A 17,944-nucleotide genomic window follows, 5' to 3' on the forward strand; every position below is an offset into this window, starting at 1 on the left:
TGGTAGCAATGCATTTTCTAGCATTTGTAACAGGGCAGGAGCAGACCATTTTGTTGCCCCTCAAAGAGAAAAACAAAAAACAGGAAAAAAAAAAAACAAGGCTTTGGACCCACTGACTTAAACAGAAATACGACTTATCTGTTCCTATGATTTTGGAGAACTTTAAACGTGTTTTTTTGTATTGTCTGCCAATTTCTTAGAGCTCAAATGCAAGAACCTTGAAATGCTAAAACCCTAGCATAATGCCTTAGATTTCGTCAGTCCTCGTTCTTGTACATGATGAAGCTGTGTGTGTAAATGTATAATGAGGCTCTACGGTGTTGAATGGGTCATTGCTCAACTTGTCTTAGTTGCTGGAGACTTTGCCTCAGTCCTCTCTCTCTCTCTCTCTCTCTCTCCTCGCTCTCTTCTGTTGGTTTCCGAGGACTGTGTTCTTCGACTCTATTTCTTTTATTTTTTTTGAGCTATGTATGGGGGGGGGGGGGGGAGAGATTATACATAGGGATATTGAAGCAATATGTAATATATGAAATTACATGGGCTTTCCGAGGGATGGCTTAGTGTTTTTTTTTTTTTTGTTTGTTTTTTGGTTTTTTTTTTCTCTGCGTTGTCACAGAAATCACCCGCATCAATTTGTAACCTTAGTGTGAGCGTTTTATGCAAAGTTAGATATACAAGAGAAGTTAAACCACAGTTATGCAAGTTGTGAACTAATATGGCTTCGCTGATGCTCTTTGCCTTGTAAATAAAGAATTCTGTTATTGCAACATTTAACCCGGTCTTTGGTTCACAACGTGACTTGAAGATGATCACTTTAAGAATTTTTAATAGTTGCTGACTCTTCCTGGGTATGGCACTTCTCTTACGGCACACACACGTCTTATTTGTAAATGTGTTTCTTGTTTTCTTGTCATGTTTTTTTTCGAGTTCAAATTTAATTTCACCCGCCACCGGCATGCAGGCGGCACGCTTGGGTTTTTAATTTGTCTTTGATTTGAATTTAAACTGCTTAAGTCAAAAAACCCAAGTGCAATCCATCCAAAATATTTATGCCTCTCCATTCTTGTTTTGGCAAATAGTATAACCATCACCCTTGATATGGGTTTATTTGAATTTAAGTGCGCGCTTATACACACACACACACACACACACACACACACACAAACACACACTTATGGATCAAATTACGGTTTAAGGCTCACTATGTGGACCTTTTTAGATGTTGTACTTTTTGTAATTAAACTTGTGTCAGACACACACAAGGGGTGTGTGTGTGTGTGTGTGTGTGTGTGTGTGTGTGTGTGTGTGTGTGTGTGTGTGTGTGTGTGTGTGTGTGTGTGTGTGTGTGTGTGTGTTGGGGGGCATGGGGGAAGGGCGAGTGTTATCCCTTTGAGATGCATGGGATAGAGCTGCCCTCGGACCAATGGGAGCCCAGTGCTGGGACTGTACAGGAGCAGAGCGTCCTGTTTGCCCTCAGACGAGCACAGAGCAGCCTGGGATCCGCACTCCACCTCCACGGACCCACTTTCCTTTCAGATGGACAGGAGAGGAGGACCCATCCTATGAGTCACTTCAGTTCAGGGAAAAAACAAAACCAAAAATCTCAGGTATAGGTTGTGATTTTTAATTATTTTCTTTTAAGTGTATCTTCTATTTGCATTTTCAAATCTACATTTTTTTTTTTTAACTTTTTCGTGTGTGTTTCAATTTAAAATCTGCACCTTCATTTCGCTATTTTCAACTGAGAGCGCAAACAAACTACAGTTTCTACAAATAAATTAGCATTTTCTTAAGTTGATGAAATGACACCTATCCAATATTTATTTTCAGTGAATTTTTATTTTGTGGTGGGAAAACATTGAGTTCTGTCGCACAGTTAATCACAGAATGCATTGCTCTTGTCTTTTTCTAATGGTCTATAAAAGGCCAAGCTTCATTAATGTTGACCTCTGCTGCTGACCCCCTGTTGGGTGTCAGAAAAAGGGCCTTGTACTTCCACAGCACATTTAAACATATTGACTTTTAAAGACGTTTAAAGACTTGATCCGTGTCCTCTCAGCTGCAAAATAACAAGTGAAGTGGAATTTCATTTTTTTTTAACTGCTGACAGTCTGCTGATCTGGTTATTTCCAAGGTAATTTGGGGAGATCTTTCTCTTCAGTTAATGACAGTGGTCTAAAAAAATGCATATACGGTATTATAGATGAAATATCAGAGTAATTGTAAAACAAAAAATGGACCAACACTGGATTCAGGCTGTTTGTCTGACGTTTAAATATGTGCGAATGTTATTTAAACACTCAAAAGATGAATTTGCCACATAAAATGATGCACTGTACAGCATGTGAATGTTTTTTGGCAACCTCCAGAGACTGTGCTGGAAAAAGTACCAATAGAATACATTTTTCTATAATAGTAAAAATAAATAAATAAATAAAATAATGTAAAAAAAAAAAAAATTGCAATAAGATAAAACATTTAAATATAAATACAAATAAATCTATTCAGCATTAAAGAAAAATATAAACAGAAGCTCTATAATAACAATATACTGTTATTTATAATTATTTCTTATATCTGATACATTTGAATGAATATTATATATGAATTGTTATCAATATGTATTATATATATCTAACATATTAATATTGTATTTTTTTTTACTCAATATTTCTTTATTTTTGCATTTTTAGCTTCATCTAATACCACTTCAAATTTTCCCTCTTTCTTTTCCCTTCGCTCTCTATATTTTAAATCCACCAAGAACACAGCTGCACCTTTATTCCCACGTCCCTTGGTTCCGTCACCGTGATGTCGGTGACCCTGTCCAGCCTCCACCACCACTACCCCCACCACCACCCTTCCCCCGGCATGCTGAGGGCCAGCCCCGGCTTCCACCCGGGGCCGCCTCCACCTCCTCCCCCGCCGCACTACGTGGACCTCTTCGGCGGGACGCGCGGCCTCCTGCACCCGCTCAAGTCGCTCGGCCGCCTGGTCTCGGACACGCACGCGTCCGTGGCGCTCAACTTCTCCGTCGGCTCCTCCACCTCGTCGTCGTCTTCGTTTGTGGCCCTCCACCACCACCACCACCACCACGCCTCCATCCTCCACGCCTCCGGCCGCGTCCCGTGCCCGACGCTCGGACACGACGCTTACCCGAAAGCGGAGGAGCTGGCGGCAGTGGTGACGGAGCACGCCGCGGGGCCCCTGTCGGACTTCAGCCCGTCCAGCGAGCGCTCCTCCTCCGCCGCCCCCGTCTCTCCGCCCGCGGAGCGTCTGTTCCTCCGCCTCCGGGGAGCGGACCCGACACCGGAGACGAAGAGGCAGACGTTTAACTTCAGCGAGGACGACCTGTTCACGGTTCTGTACGGCTATTCCCCCGGACAGGAGAGTGGCGGGGCCCGCCACGCCATGTCAGGGGTGGCCCTGCCTGGGAACTCAGGTGCGGTTAGAATTGAATGGGTGGACGGGCTTTAGTTTGGGGCGTACGATGGGTCTGTTATACATTTCTATTATATTATAAGAGTATATTTGAGGCGGGTTCACTCTTTATTTGAATTCTATTATACAACAACAATAGAGTTGAGTTAAAATGTGCATTTTATTGTTGTGGTTTATAAACGTTTGTTTTACTTTTTAACTTAAAAAAAAAAAAATCCCAAGATCAAATTTGATCGGAATTGTATTTTTTCTTGTGGTCTTTTATAGATATTGATAGAACTTTTATTTTATTTTTTATTTTTTTCACAAAGTTGTGGGGTAGTTGCTGGTTGTTGTTTTTAACTCTCTAACTTTTTTTTTTTTTCTTCCCCCCCCTTTACAGTTTCCAGCCACCACGTCCTCCCATTGGACACCGACACACTTGAACTCCCTGAAGGTACCCTTCCTTCTACCCTTTACCCTTAAGTAAAACTTAAACACTCCGTGTGGTGTGTGTGTGTGTGTGTGTGTGTGCGCGCGTGTGTGATAAAAGTATTTCATATATTTCAGGTTTGACTGTCCTCCAGACCACCTGTGGGAATGTGTCCCACCACGGGGTGTTCGCGGCGGGGAGCGGCCTCCCCAAAGGGAAGCGCTTCGGTCCTTTCCAGGGGAGATTGGTCAACACCAGCGAGGTCAAGACCTACGACGACAACACGCTCATGTGGGAGGTAACTATGGCCAATGCAGCCTCCCGAATAATCTTATCACGATGAATGACGGAACATTAAACATGTAAAACATGATTACATTCGTGGGTTTCTTGATTGAGCTCTCATTAATAAGATTTAAAAAAAAGCCCCCCGCCTGCGTCGCAGAACTTGCTTGCGCCCAGCCTGTATGTCTGAGTTGGAGTACCTGCAGCAAACTGACAAAATGGGGGGGGAATGGACCAAAAGACAAGACATGGCAAACAACTTTAAATTGTTGCTCTTGGTGTAAAACCTCTCTGCTTTTGTAACAGGATGTTATTTACTCATCATTTTGGCTGAACTCCATAGCTTACAGGTGACGCAGATTAAATCAGACTAAGTGTCTGTCATTGAGACTAGCTATAATAGGTACTTAAGGATGAAGTACTTGAGTACCAGGCTTAGAATATGCTCACGCAATGATTAAGAGCTATTTGGTTATTGTCATAGAGCTGCACCAAAATTGCAGCACAATGATGTGTTGCAATTTTGGTGCTTTTATGAGAAATGTAATGGTTTCGTGCTGCTGCACTAGTTGGGATGTGTAGATAATGGTTTGCAGTTTTTCCCTTTTAAAATTCGAGAGAAACCACCATTTAACAGCTATTTGGGGGGAAAAAACCCCCAAGACAAAACACGATTGATGCCCTTTGACCACCCTCTGGACTGATGGAGACCTCAACCACCTTTTCCAAGGGGGTTCCCGTGTCCAACCCAAAACATCCTGACCCCCAAAGTCTATCCCAATCCCCCTCTACAACCTGCTCTCCGTTCTCCTCCGCCAGGTGTTTGAAAACGGCCGCCTGAGCCACTTTGTGGACGGCCGGGGCGGCTCGGGGAACTGGATGTCCCTGGTGAAGTGCGCCCGCTTCGCGGAGGAGCAGAACCTCGTCGCCGTGCAGGTCCAGGGCCAGATCTTCTACGAGGCCTGTAAAGAGATCCGGCCCGGCCAGGAGCTGCTGGTGTGGTACGGGGACTGCTACATCCAGTTTCTGGGCATCCCTCTGACCCTGAAGGAGTCCAGGGAGAACACCGAGACCCTGCCCCCCGAAGGTATGGATCCATGACAAATGCCTAAAAACCCATTCCACATTGTAGTCTCTTTCATACACCGTAAGTGGTGTTAAAATGTGTTTTGTCGTGTGATTTTGTCAGACTCCGAGGAGGGCTTCAAGTGTGACCGCTGTGGGAAGGTGTTTGCGTACCGCTACTACAGGGACAAGCACCTGAAGTACACCCGCTGCGTGGACCAGGGGGACCGCAAGTTCCCCTGCCACCTCTGCAACAGGTCCTTCGAGAAGAGAGACCGCCTGCGCATCCACATACTGCATGTGCACGAGAAGCACAGACCCCACAAGGTGTGTGTGTGTGGGTGTGTGTGTGTGTGCGTGCGCATCCAGACCAATCCCACAATGGTGCTGAAAGGACAGCTTCATGGACCTTAAAAATTAAAACCAATTAGATAGATGGATGGATGGATAGATAGATACAGACATACAGATTGACATATAGATGCACATTGTTAGACATACTGTATATATATTTAAAGATGTACTGTAGATAGATAACAAAAATACATTGTTACAGCTGCACACATCAAAACAAATTGGCTATAATAATAATAATAATAATAATAATAATAATACATTTTATCATATAATTATTATAAAATGAACAGAAATAGAAGAACAATCTCAATAAACCCCAAAAATAAACAATAAACCTGTGTATCAAATTCCATGACAATAGTAATACTACTACTACTACTACTACTACTAATAATAATAATAATAATAATAATACATTTTATCATATAATTATTATAAAATGAACAGAAATAGAAGAACAATCTCAATAAACCCCAAAAATAAACAATAAACCTGTGTATCAAATTCCATGACAATAGTAATACTACTACTACTACTACTACTAATAATAATAATAATAATAATAATAATCATTATTATTGTTGTTATTATTATTATTATAACAATAACATTAACATTTGTTTCTCTCTATCTCCCAGTGCTCGGTGTGTGGTAAGAGTTTCTCCCAGTCCTCCAGCCTGAACAAGCACATGCGTGTGCACTCCGGGGAGCGGCCCTACAAGTGCGTGTACTGCAACAAGGTACGGGAGCAGCACCCAGCCCACTCCCACCGTGTTAGGGTGCGACCGGCCCTCCGCGCGGGCCCTCGGGATCCCACGGCCCCGCAGCCATCGGGCCTCTCTCCCGGTGGTTTCGGGGCTGGCGCGGCGCGCTGCCCCGCGCTTATTATCGCCAGATGCGCCTCCCTCGCACGGTCCGCCCAGATTACACCTCTGATTTACAGCCCTCCGAGGAGCACGAGCCTTGTTTTTTGGGCTCTTTGTTCCCCACGTCCCCCCGGTTTTTTTATTTACTCGGGGGGGGGGGGGTGGGTGAAAAAAGAGGCGTTTTGTTGAATCCATGATCCTCCTGCTCCTCCTCCGAGATAAGGATCGTGCCCGGTCTGAGGATGATTCTCTCATCAAAAAGACATCTCGTTTTTTTGGACCCAATGGCCATTGATCGATGCACCGTTCTCCCTTTTTTTCGATATTAATATGATTTATTTATGATAATTTACACATGTATTTGTAATATTTTTTATTTATGTGGTAATCTCTGTATTTTTCCGTTTATTTATGTATGTATCTAAACATGTATTCGTTTATTTATGTATTAATCTATGTATTCGTTTATTTATGTATCTAATTATTATTTTTTTATGTATGTATTCGTTTATTTATGTATTCACATCAAATTATTCATTCGTTCGATTCTGTATGTATCTGATGACGTATTCGTGAATTTATCTACGTATCAAATTATTTATTCGTTTATTCACGTATCGGTCCAATTATTTATTCGTCGGTTTACGTATTTATTTTTCCGTATTTTCTTTTTTTCCCCCCTTCCAGGCCTTCACCGCCTCCAGTATCCTGAGGACGCACATCCGCCAGCACTCCGGGGAGCGGCCCTTCAAGTGCAAGCACTGCGGCAAGGCCTTCGCCTCCCACGCCGCGCACGACAGCCACGTCCGCCGCACGCACTCCAAGGAGCAGGCGTGGAACTGCGGGGTGTGCGGGGCGGCCTTCCACGACGAGAAGGAGCTGAAATTGCACACGAAAATCCACAAAGGTAAGAACACAAACGAATAATAAAAAAATAAAACAAAAAAAATTATTATTACTATTATTATTATTATTATTATTATTATTATATAAATACAATTTCGTTTTCTCCAGTGACAGACAGGCCGCATTTGGAAACCACGGCTCCTCCATCTTCACCAGGAGAGTTGGATGATGGGATGTGCACGACCAAAGAGACGACACAGAAACGAACACAGAGTTTTAACTTCAGCGGGTTAACGGTCCTAAATCCCGAATACCGGCCCTGGAACTAGGACAACTTGGATTCAAAACAAAAAGAAAAGAACGCTGCTTCTCAACGAAAACGCAATATTTAAATAAATATTTTATTCGATTAACTCTATTTAATGTAAGTCTGTCCATTCATTTTATTATAATGTATTATTGTGTTTTGGCTGAAAGCCGGTGGTTTTGTTAGTTTACATGTTATTAAACGAAATTATTATTATTATTATTATTATTATTATTATTATTATTGTGTTTAGGCAAAGACAACATATCACAGTGTCAGAGAAAGCTTTAAAAGCGCAGTGATGATTCATAGTTGTTTTAGATAGCTAACTCCTACCGTATACAATATACATATTGTACTTATACATATGTTGTGATTTATTGTTTGTAAAAATAACACTTTCAACTGGGATGTAATGGTACAAGAGCATTTGAAAGGGGTTTGCAATTGTCCACCACATGTATAAGGTTCTCAATTAATAATAAATCTCATTTCAGAGCATGGACACACTGTTTTTCCTCGAGTCCTTATTTTGTACTCAGTCCAAACGCAGACGGAAAATGTACGATCTGAACAAATCATTTTGTTAATCTCATGCATGTGATGGGCTTTGATTCAAGCCTTTTTGCAAGTGGATTTATCTCTCCCTGCGTAAGGCCTAATATTTAAGTTGTCGTTTTATTCATAGCCTCTATTCAAAAATCCAAGACCGTCTATTTGAATGTGCACATTTATTTTGGAATTGCAGTACCTTTCTGAGAAGCAAAAGCGAAAAAAGGGAAGTTAAGAAAATTTGGCCCTGCCTATTTGAAGAAACTACAATTTACTATTTAATAATTTTTGATTTTTGAAATTTTCTTAACCTGACTTTTCTTCTTGTTTGTTCTCCCTAAAATGCAATTTCATTCTGTCTCCTTGACGCCTCCTCCATCGATAAATAATATAGATAAATAACGGATAAAACTCCTCATCTAGTTAAAGGTGACCCGTTTAGACATTTTAAGTGAATCACAATGTGAAAAATGTTGTCTCAGGTATGTGCATGTACAAGTGTGTGCATGTGTCTACATTCCGCCTCTCCTCCAGTGTGTGTGCGCGTGTGTGTGTGTGTGTGTGTTTATGCACCGGGTGATGGATCGGGGACCGCATGCTCTCAGTGCTCCCGGCTCCAGTTTACAGAACGAATGACAATGGAGCACAGTGCGGATGAGGAGAGGAAGGCTCTGATTAGGGAGAATGGGCCGGCTCCCGGACAAAGGAAGCCCCCCGTGAGTGACATCTGCTAACCCCGGTGTGTCCCTCGCTGTCACCAACTGCCCCCCCCCCCCCCCCCCCAAAAAAAGCAACAAAACCTCCTTAGAGAGAGAGAGAGATGCACCAAAGCAATGGATTGATACATCAGATAGAGACAATAGCTGACGATAGTAGACTGACCACAGCGATAGGTCGAAACGTGACATTTAAGGGGCCCCAAGTGTGTGTGTGTGTGTGTGTGCATGCGTGAGTCCAATTTGAGCTGTTTTGGTGGCGGCGGCATGGGGTCCGACAGCCGACGCGGCGTTCGGTCTTTGTCTCCGTGCTTTGTTATGTGACCTCTGACCTCTCCGCCGCAACCACACACCAAGGGCATGTAGGAGAAGGGCGAATCGGGAACGTTTGGGAAGGAGTGGAGAAAGAAAGAACTCAGAACACACACACAAGGAAATACAGTTCGGGGCAGATGGCGGCAAAACAGCATTTCTGGACGACTTTGGCCGGAGGGGAAGAACCTTCTTCTTCTCCTTCTTTTCCTCCCACGTTCCAGATGAATGAAGCGCAGCCTGGACCTCCTCTGGTTCCTCCCCATAATGGACTGGAAGGCAGCGCTGGGCGGCGGCGGCGGCGGCGGCGGCGGGGGGGGTCAGGGGTCGCGCTCTTCACCAAACGTTAACCAGCCTCCGCCTCCCTTCAAACGGAGGAAATATGGAGGCTTGAGCAAGTGCAGGTCCACGTTTACGACCCCCGCGCTGCGACGAGGCGCCCGCCGCTGAAAGGAGAGCCACGGCCCCTCCGAGGCGCGGGGGGCCCGGGGGAAGACGACAAAAACAAAAGACAGAAAGTGGAGAGAGAGAGAGGGAGAGAGAGAGAGAGAGAGAGAACGAGCTGAGACACACACTGTCAGGGGCCGTTGGCTTTTCAACCAGCGCTGCGCTCTGATTGGTTGATTTAAGAGGCTGCGGCAGGAACTTTTATCGAGGTTGTTTTTCACCTATTGATTTCACACTCAACGTCGTCACATTAACATATGTATTAATGTGGGATTAATGATCACCTCCCTGGCTGTTCTATCACTTTAACTCATCTTTTCTCTCTCTCTCTGTCTCTCTTTATCTAACATTCTCTTTATCCATCTATCTATCTATCTATCTATCTATCTATCTATCTATCTATCTATCTATCTATCTATCCATCATCTATCTATCTAGGTGTGCCTTTAATTTAGGGCTGATGTGATATACTGACCTTTTTAATTTCATTTTTTTGTGTTCATTATATATGTATGGATACACGCTGGAGAAAGAAAATCACCTGAAAGTTAACTCAACATTATTCACTTGACATTATTATTCACACTGGGATGAACATTCATTGCGTTCATATTATGATGTTAAAAGTGGAGCTTTCCTCTCCTGAGTGGTCCACTGCCCTGATCTATTAGCCCCCATTGATCGCCTAATAGCGGTGTGTGTGTGTGCGTGGGTATGTGTGTGTGTGTGTGTGTGTGTGTGTGTGTGTGTGGCAGACAGGTTAAAGAGAAGGCTGACCTCACGCGGCAGACGGGCCTCGGGCTCTCAGCAGAGTGAACTCATAAACCCTCCGAGCTGCGACCGCGCCAACCCCGCCTCCATCCGCCTCCCCTCACCTCCAGCTCCACCATCTCTCCATCCCTGCCGTTCCCACCTCCGAGAGAAAGAGGAGGACGGAGAGGAAGGACGTAGGCCCAGTTCACTTAACGCAGTCGATCTGTGATGTGGGAGGCGTCCACCGGATGAACTGTCTTTTGATTTCGATCAATTTTGATGCACATTTATCGAAACTTCCTGTTTCTTTTTTGCGGTTTCCTTCCTGTCCTATTGATATCAGCCTGATCTCCTTGTTCTCAGATTCAGAGAAGTGTGGGAATATGGGGGGGCGCGGTGGTGGGTCGTTTTGGCAACTGTTATTGTTATGCCGTCAATGGGTGGAATATCCCTTTAATTCAGCTTAATTTAATTGCCATTTTTTTGTTAAAAGGAATTTCCTAAAGATATAACCGGTCACAATCCCTCACCAGATGACATCCCCCTGCACTTTGTTTATGTTTGAAGATTAACCGTAATGTTGGCTCAGTTTGTTCGGTCGGAGCAGAGGGAGAAACAGTGTCTTACCGCATTCCGTTTCTATTTTGATTCTTTACCGGCTTTATGCCTCTTTATGTCTCTCGATTCCGCTCGGCATGTTGAATTTCCACTCCTCCATCCGCTCATTGAATAAACCTGGAGGCGCTCTCAATGGTGCTCAATGACTTGATGATGTTGATCCAAGGCGTGTTGAAGTGCCTGCTTTAAAACACGGGGGGGGCATCGGTAGATAAAAAAAACAAGGCAGAACGTTGGGGACACCGAGGACCCCCAGGTTGAATCATCATTTGGGGGAGTAGTGACAAAGAAATGTACAAGTAATGAAAAAACATTTTTTTAATGTTTAATCATCATAGACGCAACCTCTTAACGTGACCCTTCATGTAACCTGTAGCTCCCATCAGGTGAAATAAGATCCATTTTGTCAGGTAGTCTGTATCAATTTATAATAAGCAGTTTGGTGATTAAGAAAACCAATCTGATTTTCACATTCGGGAGCAAACCTTTTTTTTTTTATCCCCCATGGAAACCACCACCACCACCACCGTCGGACCGGGTCCACCGGCGTGCCGTCCCACTGGTGGTTGAGGAGGATCTGTTTGTGCGGTGTTGCTCGCTGTGTTACCCACTGATGATTTCCACTGGGACGGTGAGCGAGGGAGGGAGAGAGGGAGAGGGAGAGAGAGAGAAAGAGAGAGAGGCTCAATACCCTGCATGCTGCTGGATGGATGAAAGGCAGATCAAACAGAACGCAAAGCCTCTCCATATTGCCGCCGAGCAGTGTATCTGTGTGTGTGTGTGTATGTGTGTGTGTGTGTGTGTGTGTGTGTGTGTGTGTGTGTGTCTTAAGAGTGAAGAGGGCAGATGGTCTTATCCCGCTCTGTGGGGACTGGTGTGGGGTTCCACCATGATCCCGTGGGGCAATGGACTGGGGGCCGGCCCACCCAGCCCCCTATCTATCTATCTATCTATCTATCTATCTATCTATCTATCTATCTATCTATCTATCTATCTATCTGGTTGTCTGTCTGTCCATCCATCATCGATCTATCTACCCCTTTATCTCGTACAGTATATCCCTCTTAATTACTGTCGGATAATTCGTTCATCACTTTCATTTCATTGTCTTCTGTGGCATCTTGGCCTCAGAAGCAGCGTTTGGTGCTGGAGATCCCTACTTTCTCTATTCAGTTTAAACCCGGCTCCGCTGCTGCGGAGATCCTCGTTTGAGGCCGATTCAAATGCGCCAGCGCTCAGAGGAGGAGTAAAATCTGCTTGTAGGTTGACATCTGGCATTGTGATTCAGGATGTTAGAAAGTGTTGTGGGGCTCTTCTCCCCGTGCGTCACGCTATACAATGGCTCCCGGTGTGCTATTTGTGTGTCTTTATGCGCAAGGCCATTGTGAGTGCCCTGGTGTTATTCCTGCTGGTGAGCGAGCAGTAGGGTAGCTGCAAGACAAAGAACTGTTACAGTACTCTCTCTTTCACTCTCTCTCTCCCCCTCTCTCCCGCGCTCTCTAACACCCTCTATCCCCTTTTCCCCCAATTGGTTACTCTCCATCTTCACTGTACGCCATGAGCTTTTGTGTCTCTGTGAATAGGTAAGAGGGCTGGACTGAAAATGGCACACTTCATCTACTGCACTCGCTCTTAAACTCACCACGACTACTACTACAACACACACGCACGCACGCACGCACGCACGCACACACACACGCACACACACACACACAAACACGCACATACACTCTGTCATGCGTTCCAGTGGACCGTGACCATGTAAATCCACAGCGATGGCCGCCTTATGTTGTTGCCGTCGCCTGCTGTGCCTGACTCTATTCTCAGGCGAATGTGTCTCTCAGCGGGGCGGCGGTGGAGACCCCACGCTGCCGCGACACCAAAGGCCAAAGGAAAAGGCACACTCTGGACCCTTTCCTGTAGGGCACTATTGACCTAACCAGGGGATCCATTAAGGAGATCCATTTTTTTTGGGCTCCAAATCTACGGGTGTTATATTCAACAGGCAGTTGGAAGAGCGATCTCTGATGGTTCTTATTCGCTGGACAGTGTGGGACGAGGCAAGGGGCGGGAATCAAACAGGGCTCTGACTTTACACATACTTCATCCGTCATTCGTGTCATGAACGGTAAGATAGGATCAAATGAGTTGTTTTTTTTCCTCCGAATAAGACTCAAGAACGTGTCGTGTGTTCCCTGGGGGGGGATTGACAGCATAAGGACACCGTAGTCCAGCCACATGCGCATCCATGTGCCGACACGGCCGCGCCTCTGCCTCTAAGACGTTTGCTGTTAGCCTAACTAATCCCGCTTAAGCTGTCCTTTCGGAGTGACACTAGAGGAGCCCGGCCATATCCAGAGAGGTACGGCAGGCTGCCACCCCCCATCCCCCCACCTCCACCCATCCAGGCAAACAGAGCTGTTTGCCTGCCCTCTGCTACTGTTGGAGAGAGAGAGGCTTTCTCCATCTTCCTCCCTCTGACCACCTCGCCCTCCCCCCAGGGCACCTGGTCACCAGAAGCCACACAGTACAGCTAATGATCCACTCCCTCTTGGACAGTTCTCGGAATCACAATGAGCCAAGTAGTATATATATGCACACATGTCATCGCACACACACACACTGGGTGATAGAAGGCTGGCCAGCTACGTGCATATCAATCAATAGCTGTCACTCGGACTCGACAAGGGTTCCAGAACAGGGACAAGGGGGGACCGCTGCCGTACCGTACTTCAAACAAAGTAAGAGCTTGAGAACCACAAGGAGCCAAAAGGACCACAGCCGACCTTATATGTATGCACGACCATGCAATCCCAAGTGGAACTTGATCAACCATGGCGCAGCAAACCCTGTGATATTTGGACCAATGGGATGAATAGGAGGAAAGTTGTCAAGCTGTTGGCAAACAATAATAATTTTCGCCGGGGGGCGTGCACGCACACAGCAAGACGCAAACTTGGAACATTGTGCGCCTTTGTTCATGGCTTGTCCGCAACACTTTCTTTGCTGGAAAAGTTCTGTTTTGCCTTGAATATACTGGTGCCTTTAATTCTCTTGGTGCTTATGGCCCTTAACCTCATCAACGCCACATCAACACATGATCCTCTTGTGGAATCTGTGCCAGGACAGCTGATGATGTAGGTATGAGGAAGCTGGTGGATGACTGAGGAGTTGGATATTTTAACGGGTAATAGGCTGAGATGAGTATATTGTACATTCCCAGTGTAATAGGTCTGTACCACAGGGCTGAGTGAAGTAAGTAGAAGTTTTTTTTAGACGTTTTTGCTTGCCGCTCTTGGGGTCGATGTCTGAGATTATTTGGCAGATTCATAACGGCAAATGGGTCGGGCGGTATCAAAGATGTGTCGGAGGAGCATGAAGAGACCGAGTGCTGACTGTTGAGAAATAGACCTCAACACCCTTATGACTTTTGCACATCTTCTCCTTGGTCGTTTACTTTTTGAGCAGGCAACAGGAGAAAAGGTGAGAAAGAAAAAGTGACACCGTCATAGAGAACAGTATATCAGAAGGGCTTTCCATTACGTCTGATTGTCTCTGTTTCCTGTGGCTCTGCATCTTCCGAGAGATCATCCATTGACTGCCCTATCTCCATCAAAAACACAGCTGTTTTCAACCGGGGGGGACATTTCTTTGGTGGTTTGAGTCAGTGATTTAGTCTTGTCCTCGGGCCTGGGTTCATGTCAACAAACAAGCTCTCCTTTCATATGCAGAGCCTTCAAAAACACTGCCGCTATGGTCTCACTCCTATAGAAGCTGTTATGGACGGCTATTTAGAATATCAATCATGAAGTCAATGCCAGAGTTCATGTCCACCTCACTATGCTTAAAGGAAAAATCTGTTTAATGGTCGGTGTAATTGGTCAATAATGGTATCAACCCTCCTTCCCCAAAAACCATTGTTCAAGGGACAATTGGTCATGACCTGAGGCATCTCCCAAAGGTCCGAGAGGTCAAAGGGGAGCAGAACCTCGACGGCCCCTGATGTGTCGATGTGTAGGAGCTACACAGGGCCTGGGAATGACTGTTTAAGCACCTGATGCTTAGCAACGGCGCCGAGCGTTAGCGGACGTCGGACCTGGGGGTCCTAAAGCTTCTCTGCCAAGTAAGACAGGGCCATTATTCAACCGTCGCTGCTGACAGTGATGAAGACAAACCCCGTGGCCGAAGAGGTGAGCTCTGAGTGCTCTACCACACTTAAATGCACTGGCGTCTACGTGCATGTTTATCAAGGTACGCAGAGAATATGGGCCTGTGCACGTGACTCACCACCACCAGAGAGCGGCGTTCATGGCCCCGGAGCCACAGTCCTCTCCCCCCACTGAGTCCTGATGGATTTTTTTTTTACAGAGGACCTGGAAAACAAATGCCCCTCCCCATCCTGCTGAAACATTCATGAAGCCTTATGACCCTCTCTCCCTCTAATGTACCCTAACGGGGCTTTATGGCCTCTCTCTAGCCTAGCACCACCTCACTGGCTACTTCCCGGCATCTAACTTTTTAACACCCCGCCGCTACCGCTAGGCCTTCACACTCCTGCAGCACTTTGCTGGTTGAAGCCTCTGATTTAACCCCTTCAGCGCAGGACGGACGCTCTAACATTGTTACCCCAAAAGATATATGCTGTACAAGGGGTACGGGGTCACTCTTTCTGAAGGGTGGAGGAGGTCTATGCGACTTAAAAAAGAAACTTTTTTCAGAAGCGCGTGGATCCGTGGTCTTCTCCCCCGTTTCCTTCCCCGTCGTCCTCTCTTTCGCGTGTGGTCATCCTGAAACCCGACGCTCGGGGGACGCATTGATCTGTTAAGGTTTTCACTTGAAAAAAAAAGAGGCCCCATTAGGGGGGTTTAAGGTTTGGACAGTTGATATCAACATCCTTTGGCGTCGTGACAGGTTTGAGCCCACCGTGACCCGCAGGGAGCGGAGGGTGCGCTGGTGGGTGGTGGTGCGCAGGTGGTGGCGAGCGGGGACGAGAAGGTAAGAACTAGGCGGAGAGAGGAAAGGGTCTTTTGAACGATGAACAACAAAAGGAGTGACGCAAAGACCATTAAAAAATAACAACTAACTAGAATGACCTCAGCTTGTCATTGGAACTGGACAATGTGCTCCGTCTCCATCCCTTTGTGTGTGTGTGTGTGTGTGTGCGTGTGTGTGTGCGTGCCTGCCTGTGTGTGTGTGTGTGTGTGTGTGTGTGTGTGTGTGTCCGTTCAACCTGTGCGCGGGTCCTCGGGGATGTCTGGCTGGAGCAGTGTGTTTTACTGTTCATCCTGGCCTCCCCACTGTGTTTACTCCTCCGTGGTAAAAAGGCCAGATGCTGAACGGTCTAGCGTTACGGCTCCGGTTTCCGTCGGCCCCACACACTCCAGGACGATATCGCCGCCATATTCCCGCCCTATAAAGTGGAGCATCCATTGATCTGTTTGTGCTTTTTAACAATCTCCCAACACATGAGATTCATCTCGAGCACGGACAATCTTCTGATGGCCATTGATTCATCTGGTAACGCTACACCAATTAATTAGCCGCGGCAACAATCATTATTGCTTTTCTGTACTCAATGCGTTATCAATTACCGTATATTCCTTTTTGCCAATAGTCTGGACTGCGGTGTGTGTGTGTGTGTGTGTGTGTGTGTGTGCGGCCACAGAGAGTGAAGATGGAGCAATTTCTCGGGGCTTTTCTAATGTGTTTGCTTCTAAATAAGAAGCCCATAAAATATTCAACACCAGAAAAAGACACAAATCCCGACAAAAATCAAAACGATACATCAGACTGCATTATGGGTAATGCATTTATTGACCGAAGTAAAATAAGTTGTTCAGAATACCAGTAAGAGGCTGCGGATGTCTCAAGATAATGCACTTTTCTGTGGAAAACCGCAGTAGGCATTTATTGTATATATTTATTTATTTATTTATTTACTTATTTATTTATTTAGACAAAAGTGCGGTATGGGATGTAACTGGTGAGTGTCTAGAATTCAACTAAAAACATCTCTTTCATGCGTTAATGCATTCTGTGTGTCCCTGTAGTTGCAGTGATTTGTATTGAGGTTTTTTTTCTGCAGCCTTTGGGAGTTTTGTAATTCTACCCTTGACTTTTAGACTTTTCGTCGAATTGGATATTACAAATACGTTTACATAACAGTTGCAAAATTGGAAAAATTTGGCTGGTTCAAATGGAACGGGAACTTTGGTGTGCATGTAAACACACCGAATGACATCAGCGATAGTGATCAGACATTCACTTGACCACATGGGACGTCTTGCGGCTGGACTGACACTTTTAAAGGCATTAAAGTGTCAGACTTTTGAGAAACATTCAAGTATATTCCAGCGGGTTCCCTTGAAGTAGGAGTCAAACCGCCCAAACTACCTGCTCAGGACCCTTATATTAGGGTGATTTGATTGTTGTGTGTGCGTGCATGCGTGTGTGCGTGCGTGCATGTGTATGTGTGTGTGTTTGTGTGTGTGTGTGCACGTGTGTGTGTGTGTGTGTGTGTGTGTGCGCGTATTGATGGACTGTGATGGACCTTATTGTGAGTACATTTTCAAGCAGCGGACAGGACTGCAATTCACTTATTCACTTGTAAGAGACAAATTGATCCAGGCCCAGTTTTGTCAGAGCCTGAGCCCCTGATGATGTCACCCCGTGACATCATCGAGCAGAACCTCGCTCCCGTTCCTTTGGCTTCTTTGTTGTCCGCGTGGCTGCGACTCAGTGCCGGCTCCCGCGCTATTACTCTGGAAGCTCCCGCAGTAGATCAATGTCTCTGAAATGGAGCTGAGCGGCAGCCACGTTAATGGTGCACATCATCTTAAAGGGCTCTTCCCAGAAGACCTGCCCGCTCACACTCTCTCAACGCCAGGCCGTGCACGCCGGCCAGCAAAGGGGAAATAGAGGTCAATACGCACGAGGGTCATTTAGCCTGGCTCGCTGCTTACTGAGG

The 17,944-nt window shown here is 45.6% G+C and overlaps 1 protein-coding gene across 1 annotated transcript; it reads left to right on the forward strand.

The window, feature by feature from the left end:
• Positions 1–2,811: 2,811 nt before the first annotated feature.
• Positions 2,812–7,601, forward strand: prdm14 (PR domain containing 14; the record flags this gene model as incomplete). Its single annotated transcript, XM_080020396.1, has 8 exons — positions 2,812–3,442; positions 3,824–3,877; positions 3,991–4,151; positions 4,958–5,225; positions 5,328–5,530; positions 6,199–6,300; positions 7,114–7,333; positions 7,441–7,601. 8 exons carry the CDS (start codon positions 2,812–2,814, stop codon positions 7,599–7,601), a joined length of 1,800 nt encoding a protein of 599 aa, XP_079876522.1.
• Between the last annotated feature and the right edge of the window lie 10,343 nt (positions 7,602–17,944).

Source organism: Zeus faber (genome assembly GCF_960531495.2).
Source record: "Zeus faber genome assembly, chromosome: 19".
In the NCBI taxonomy this organism is placed as follows: domain Eukaryota; kingdom Metazoa; phylum Chordata; class Actinopteri; order Zeiformes; family Zeidae; genus Zeus; species Zeus faber.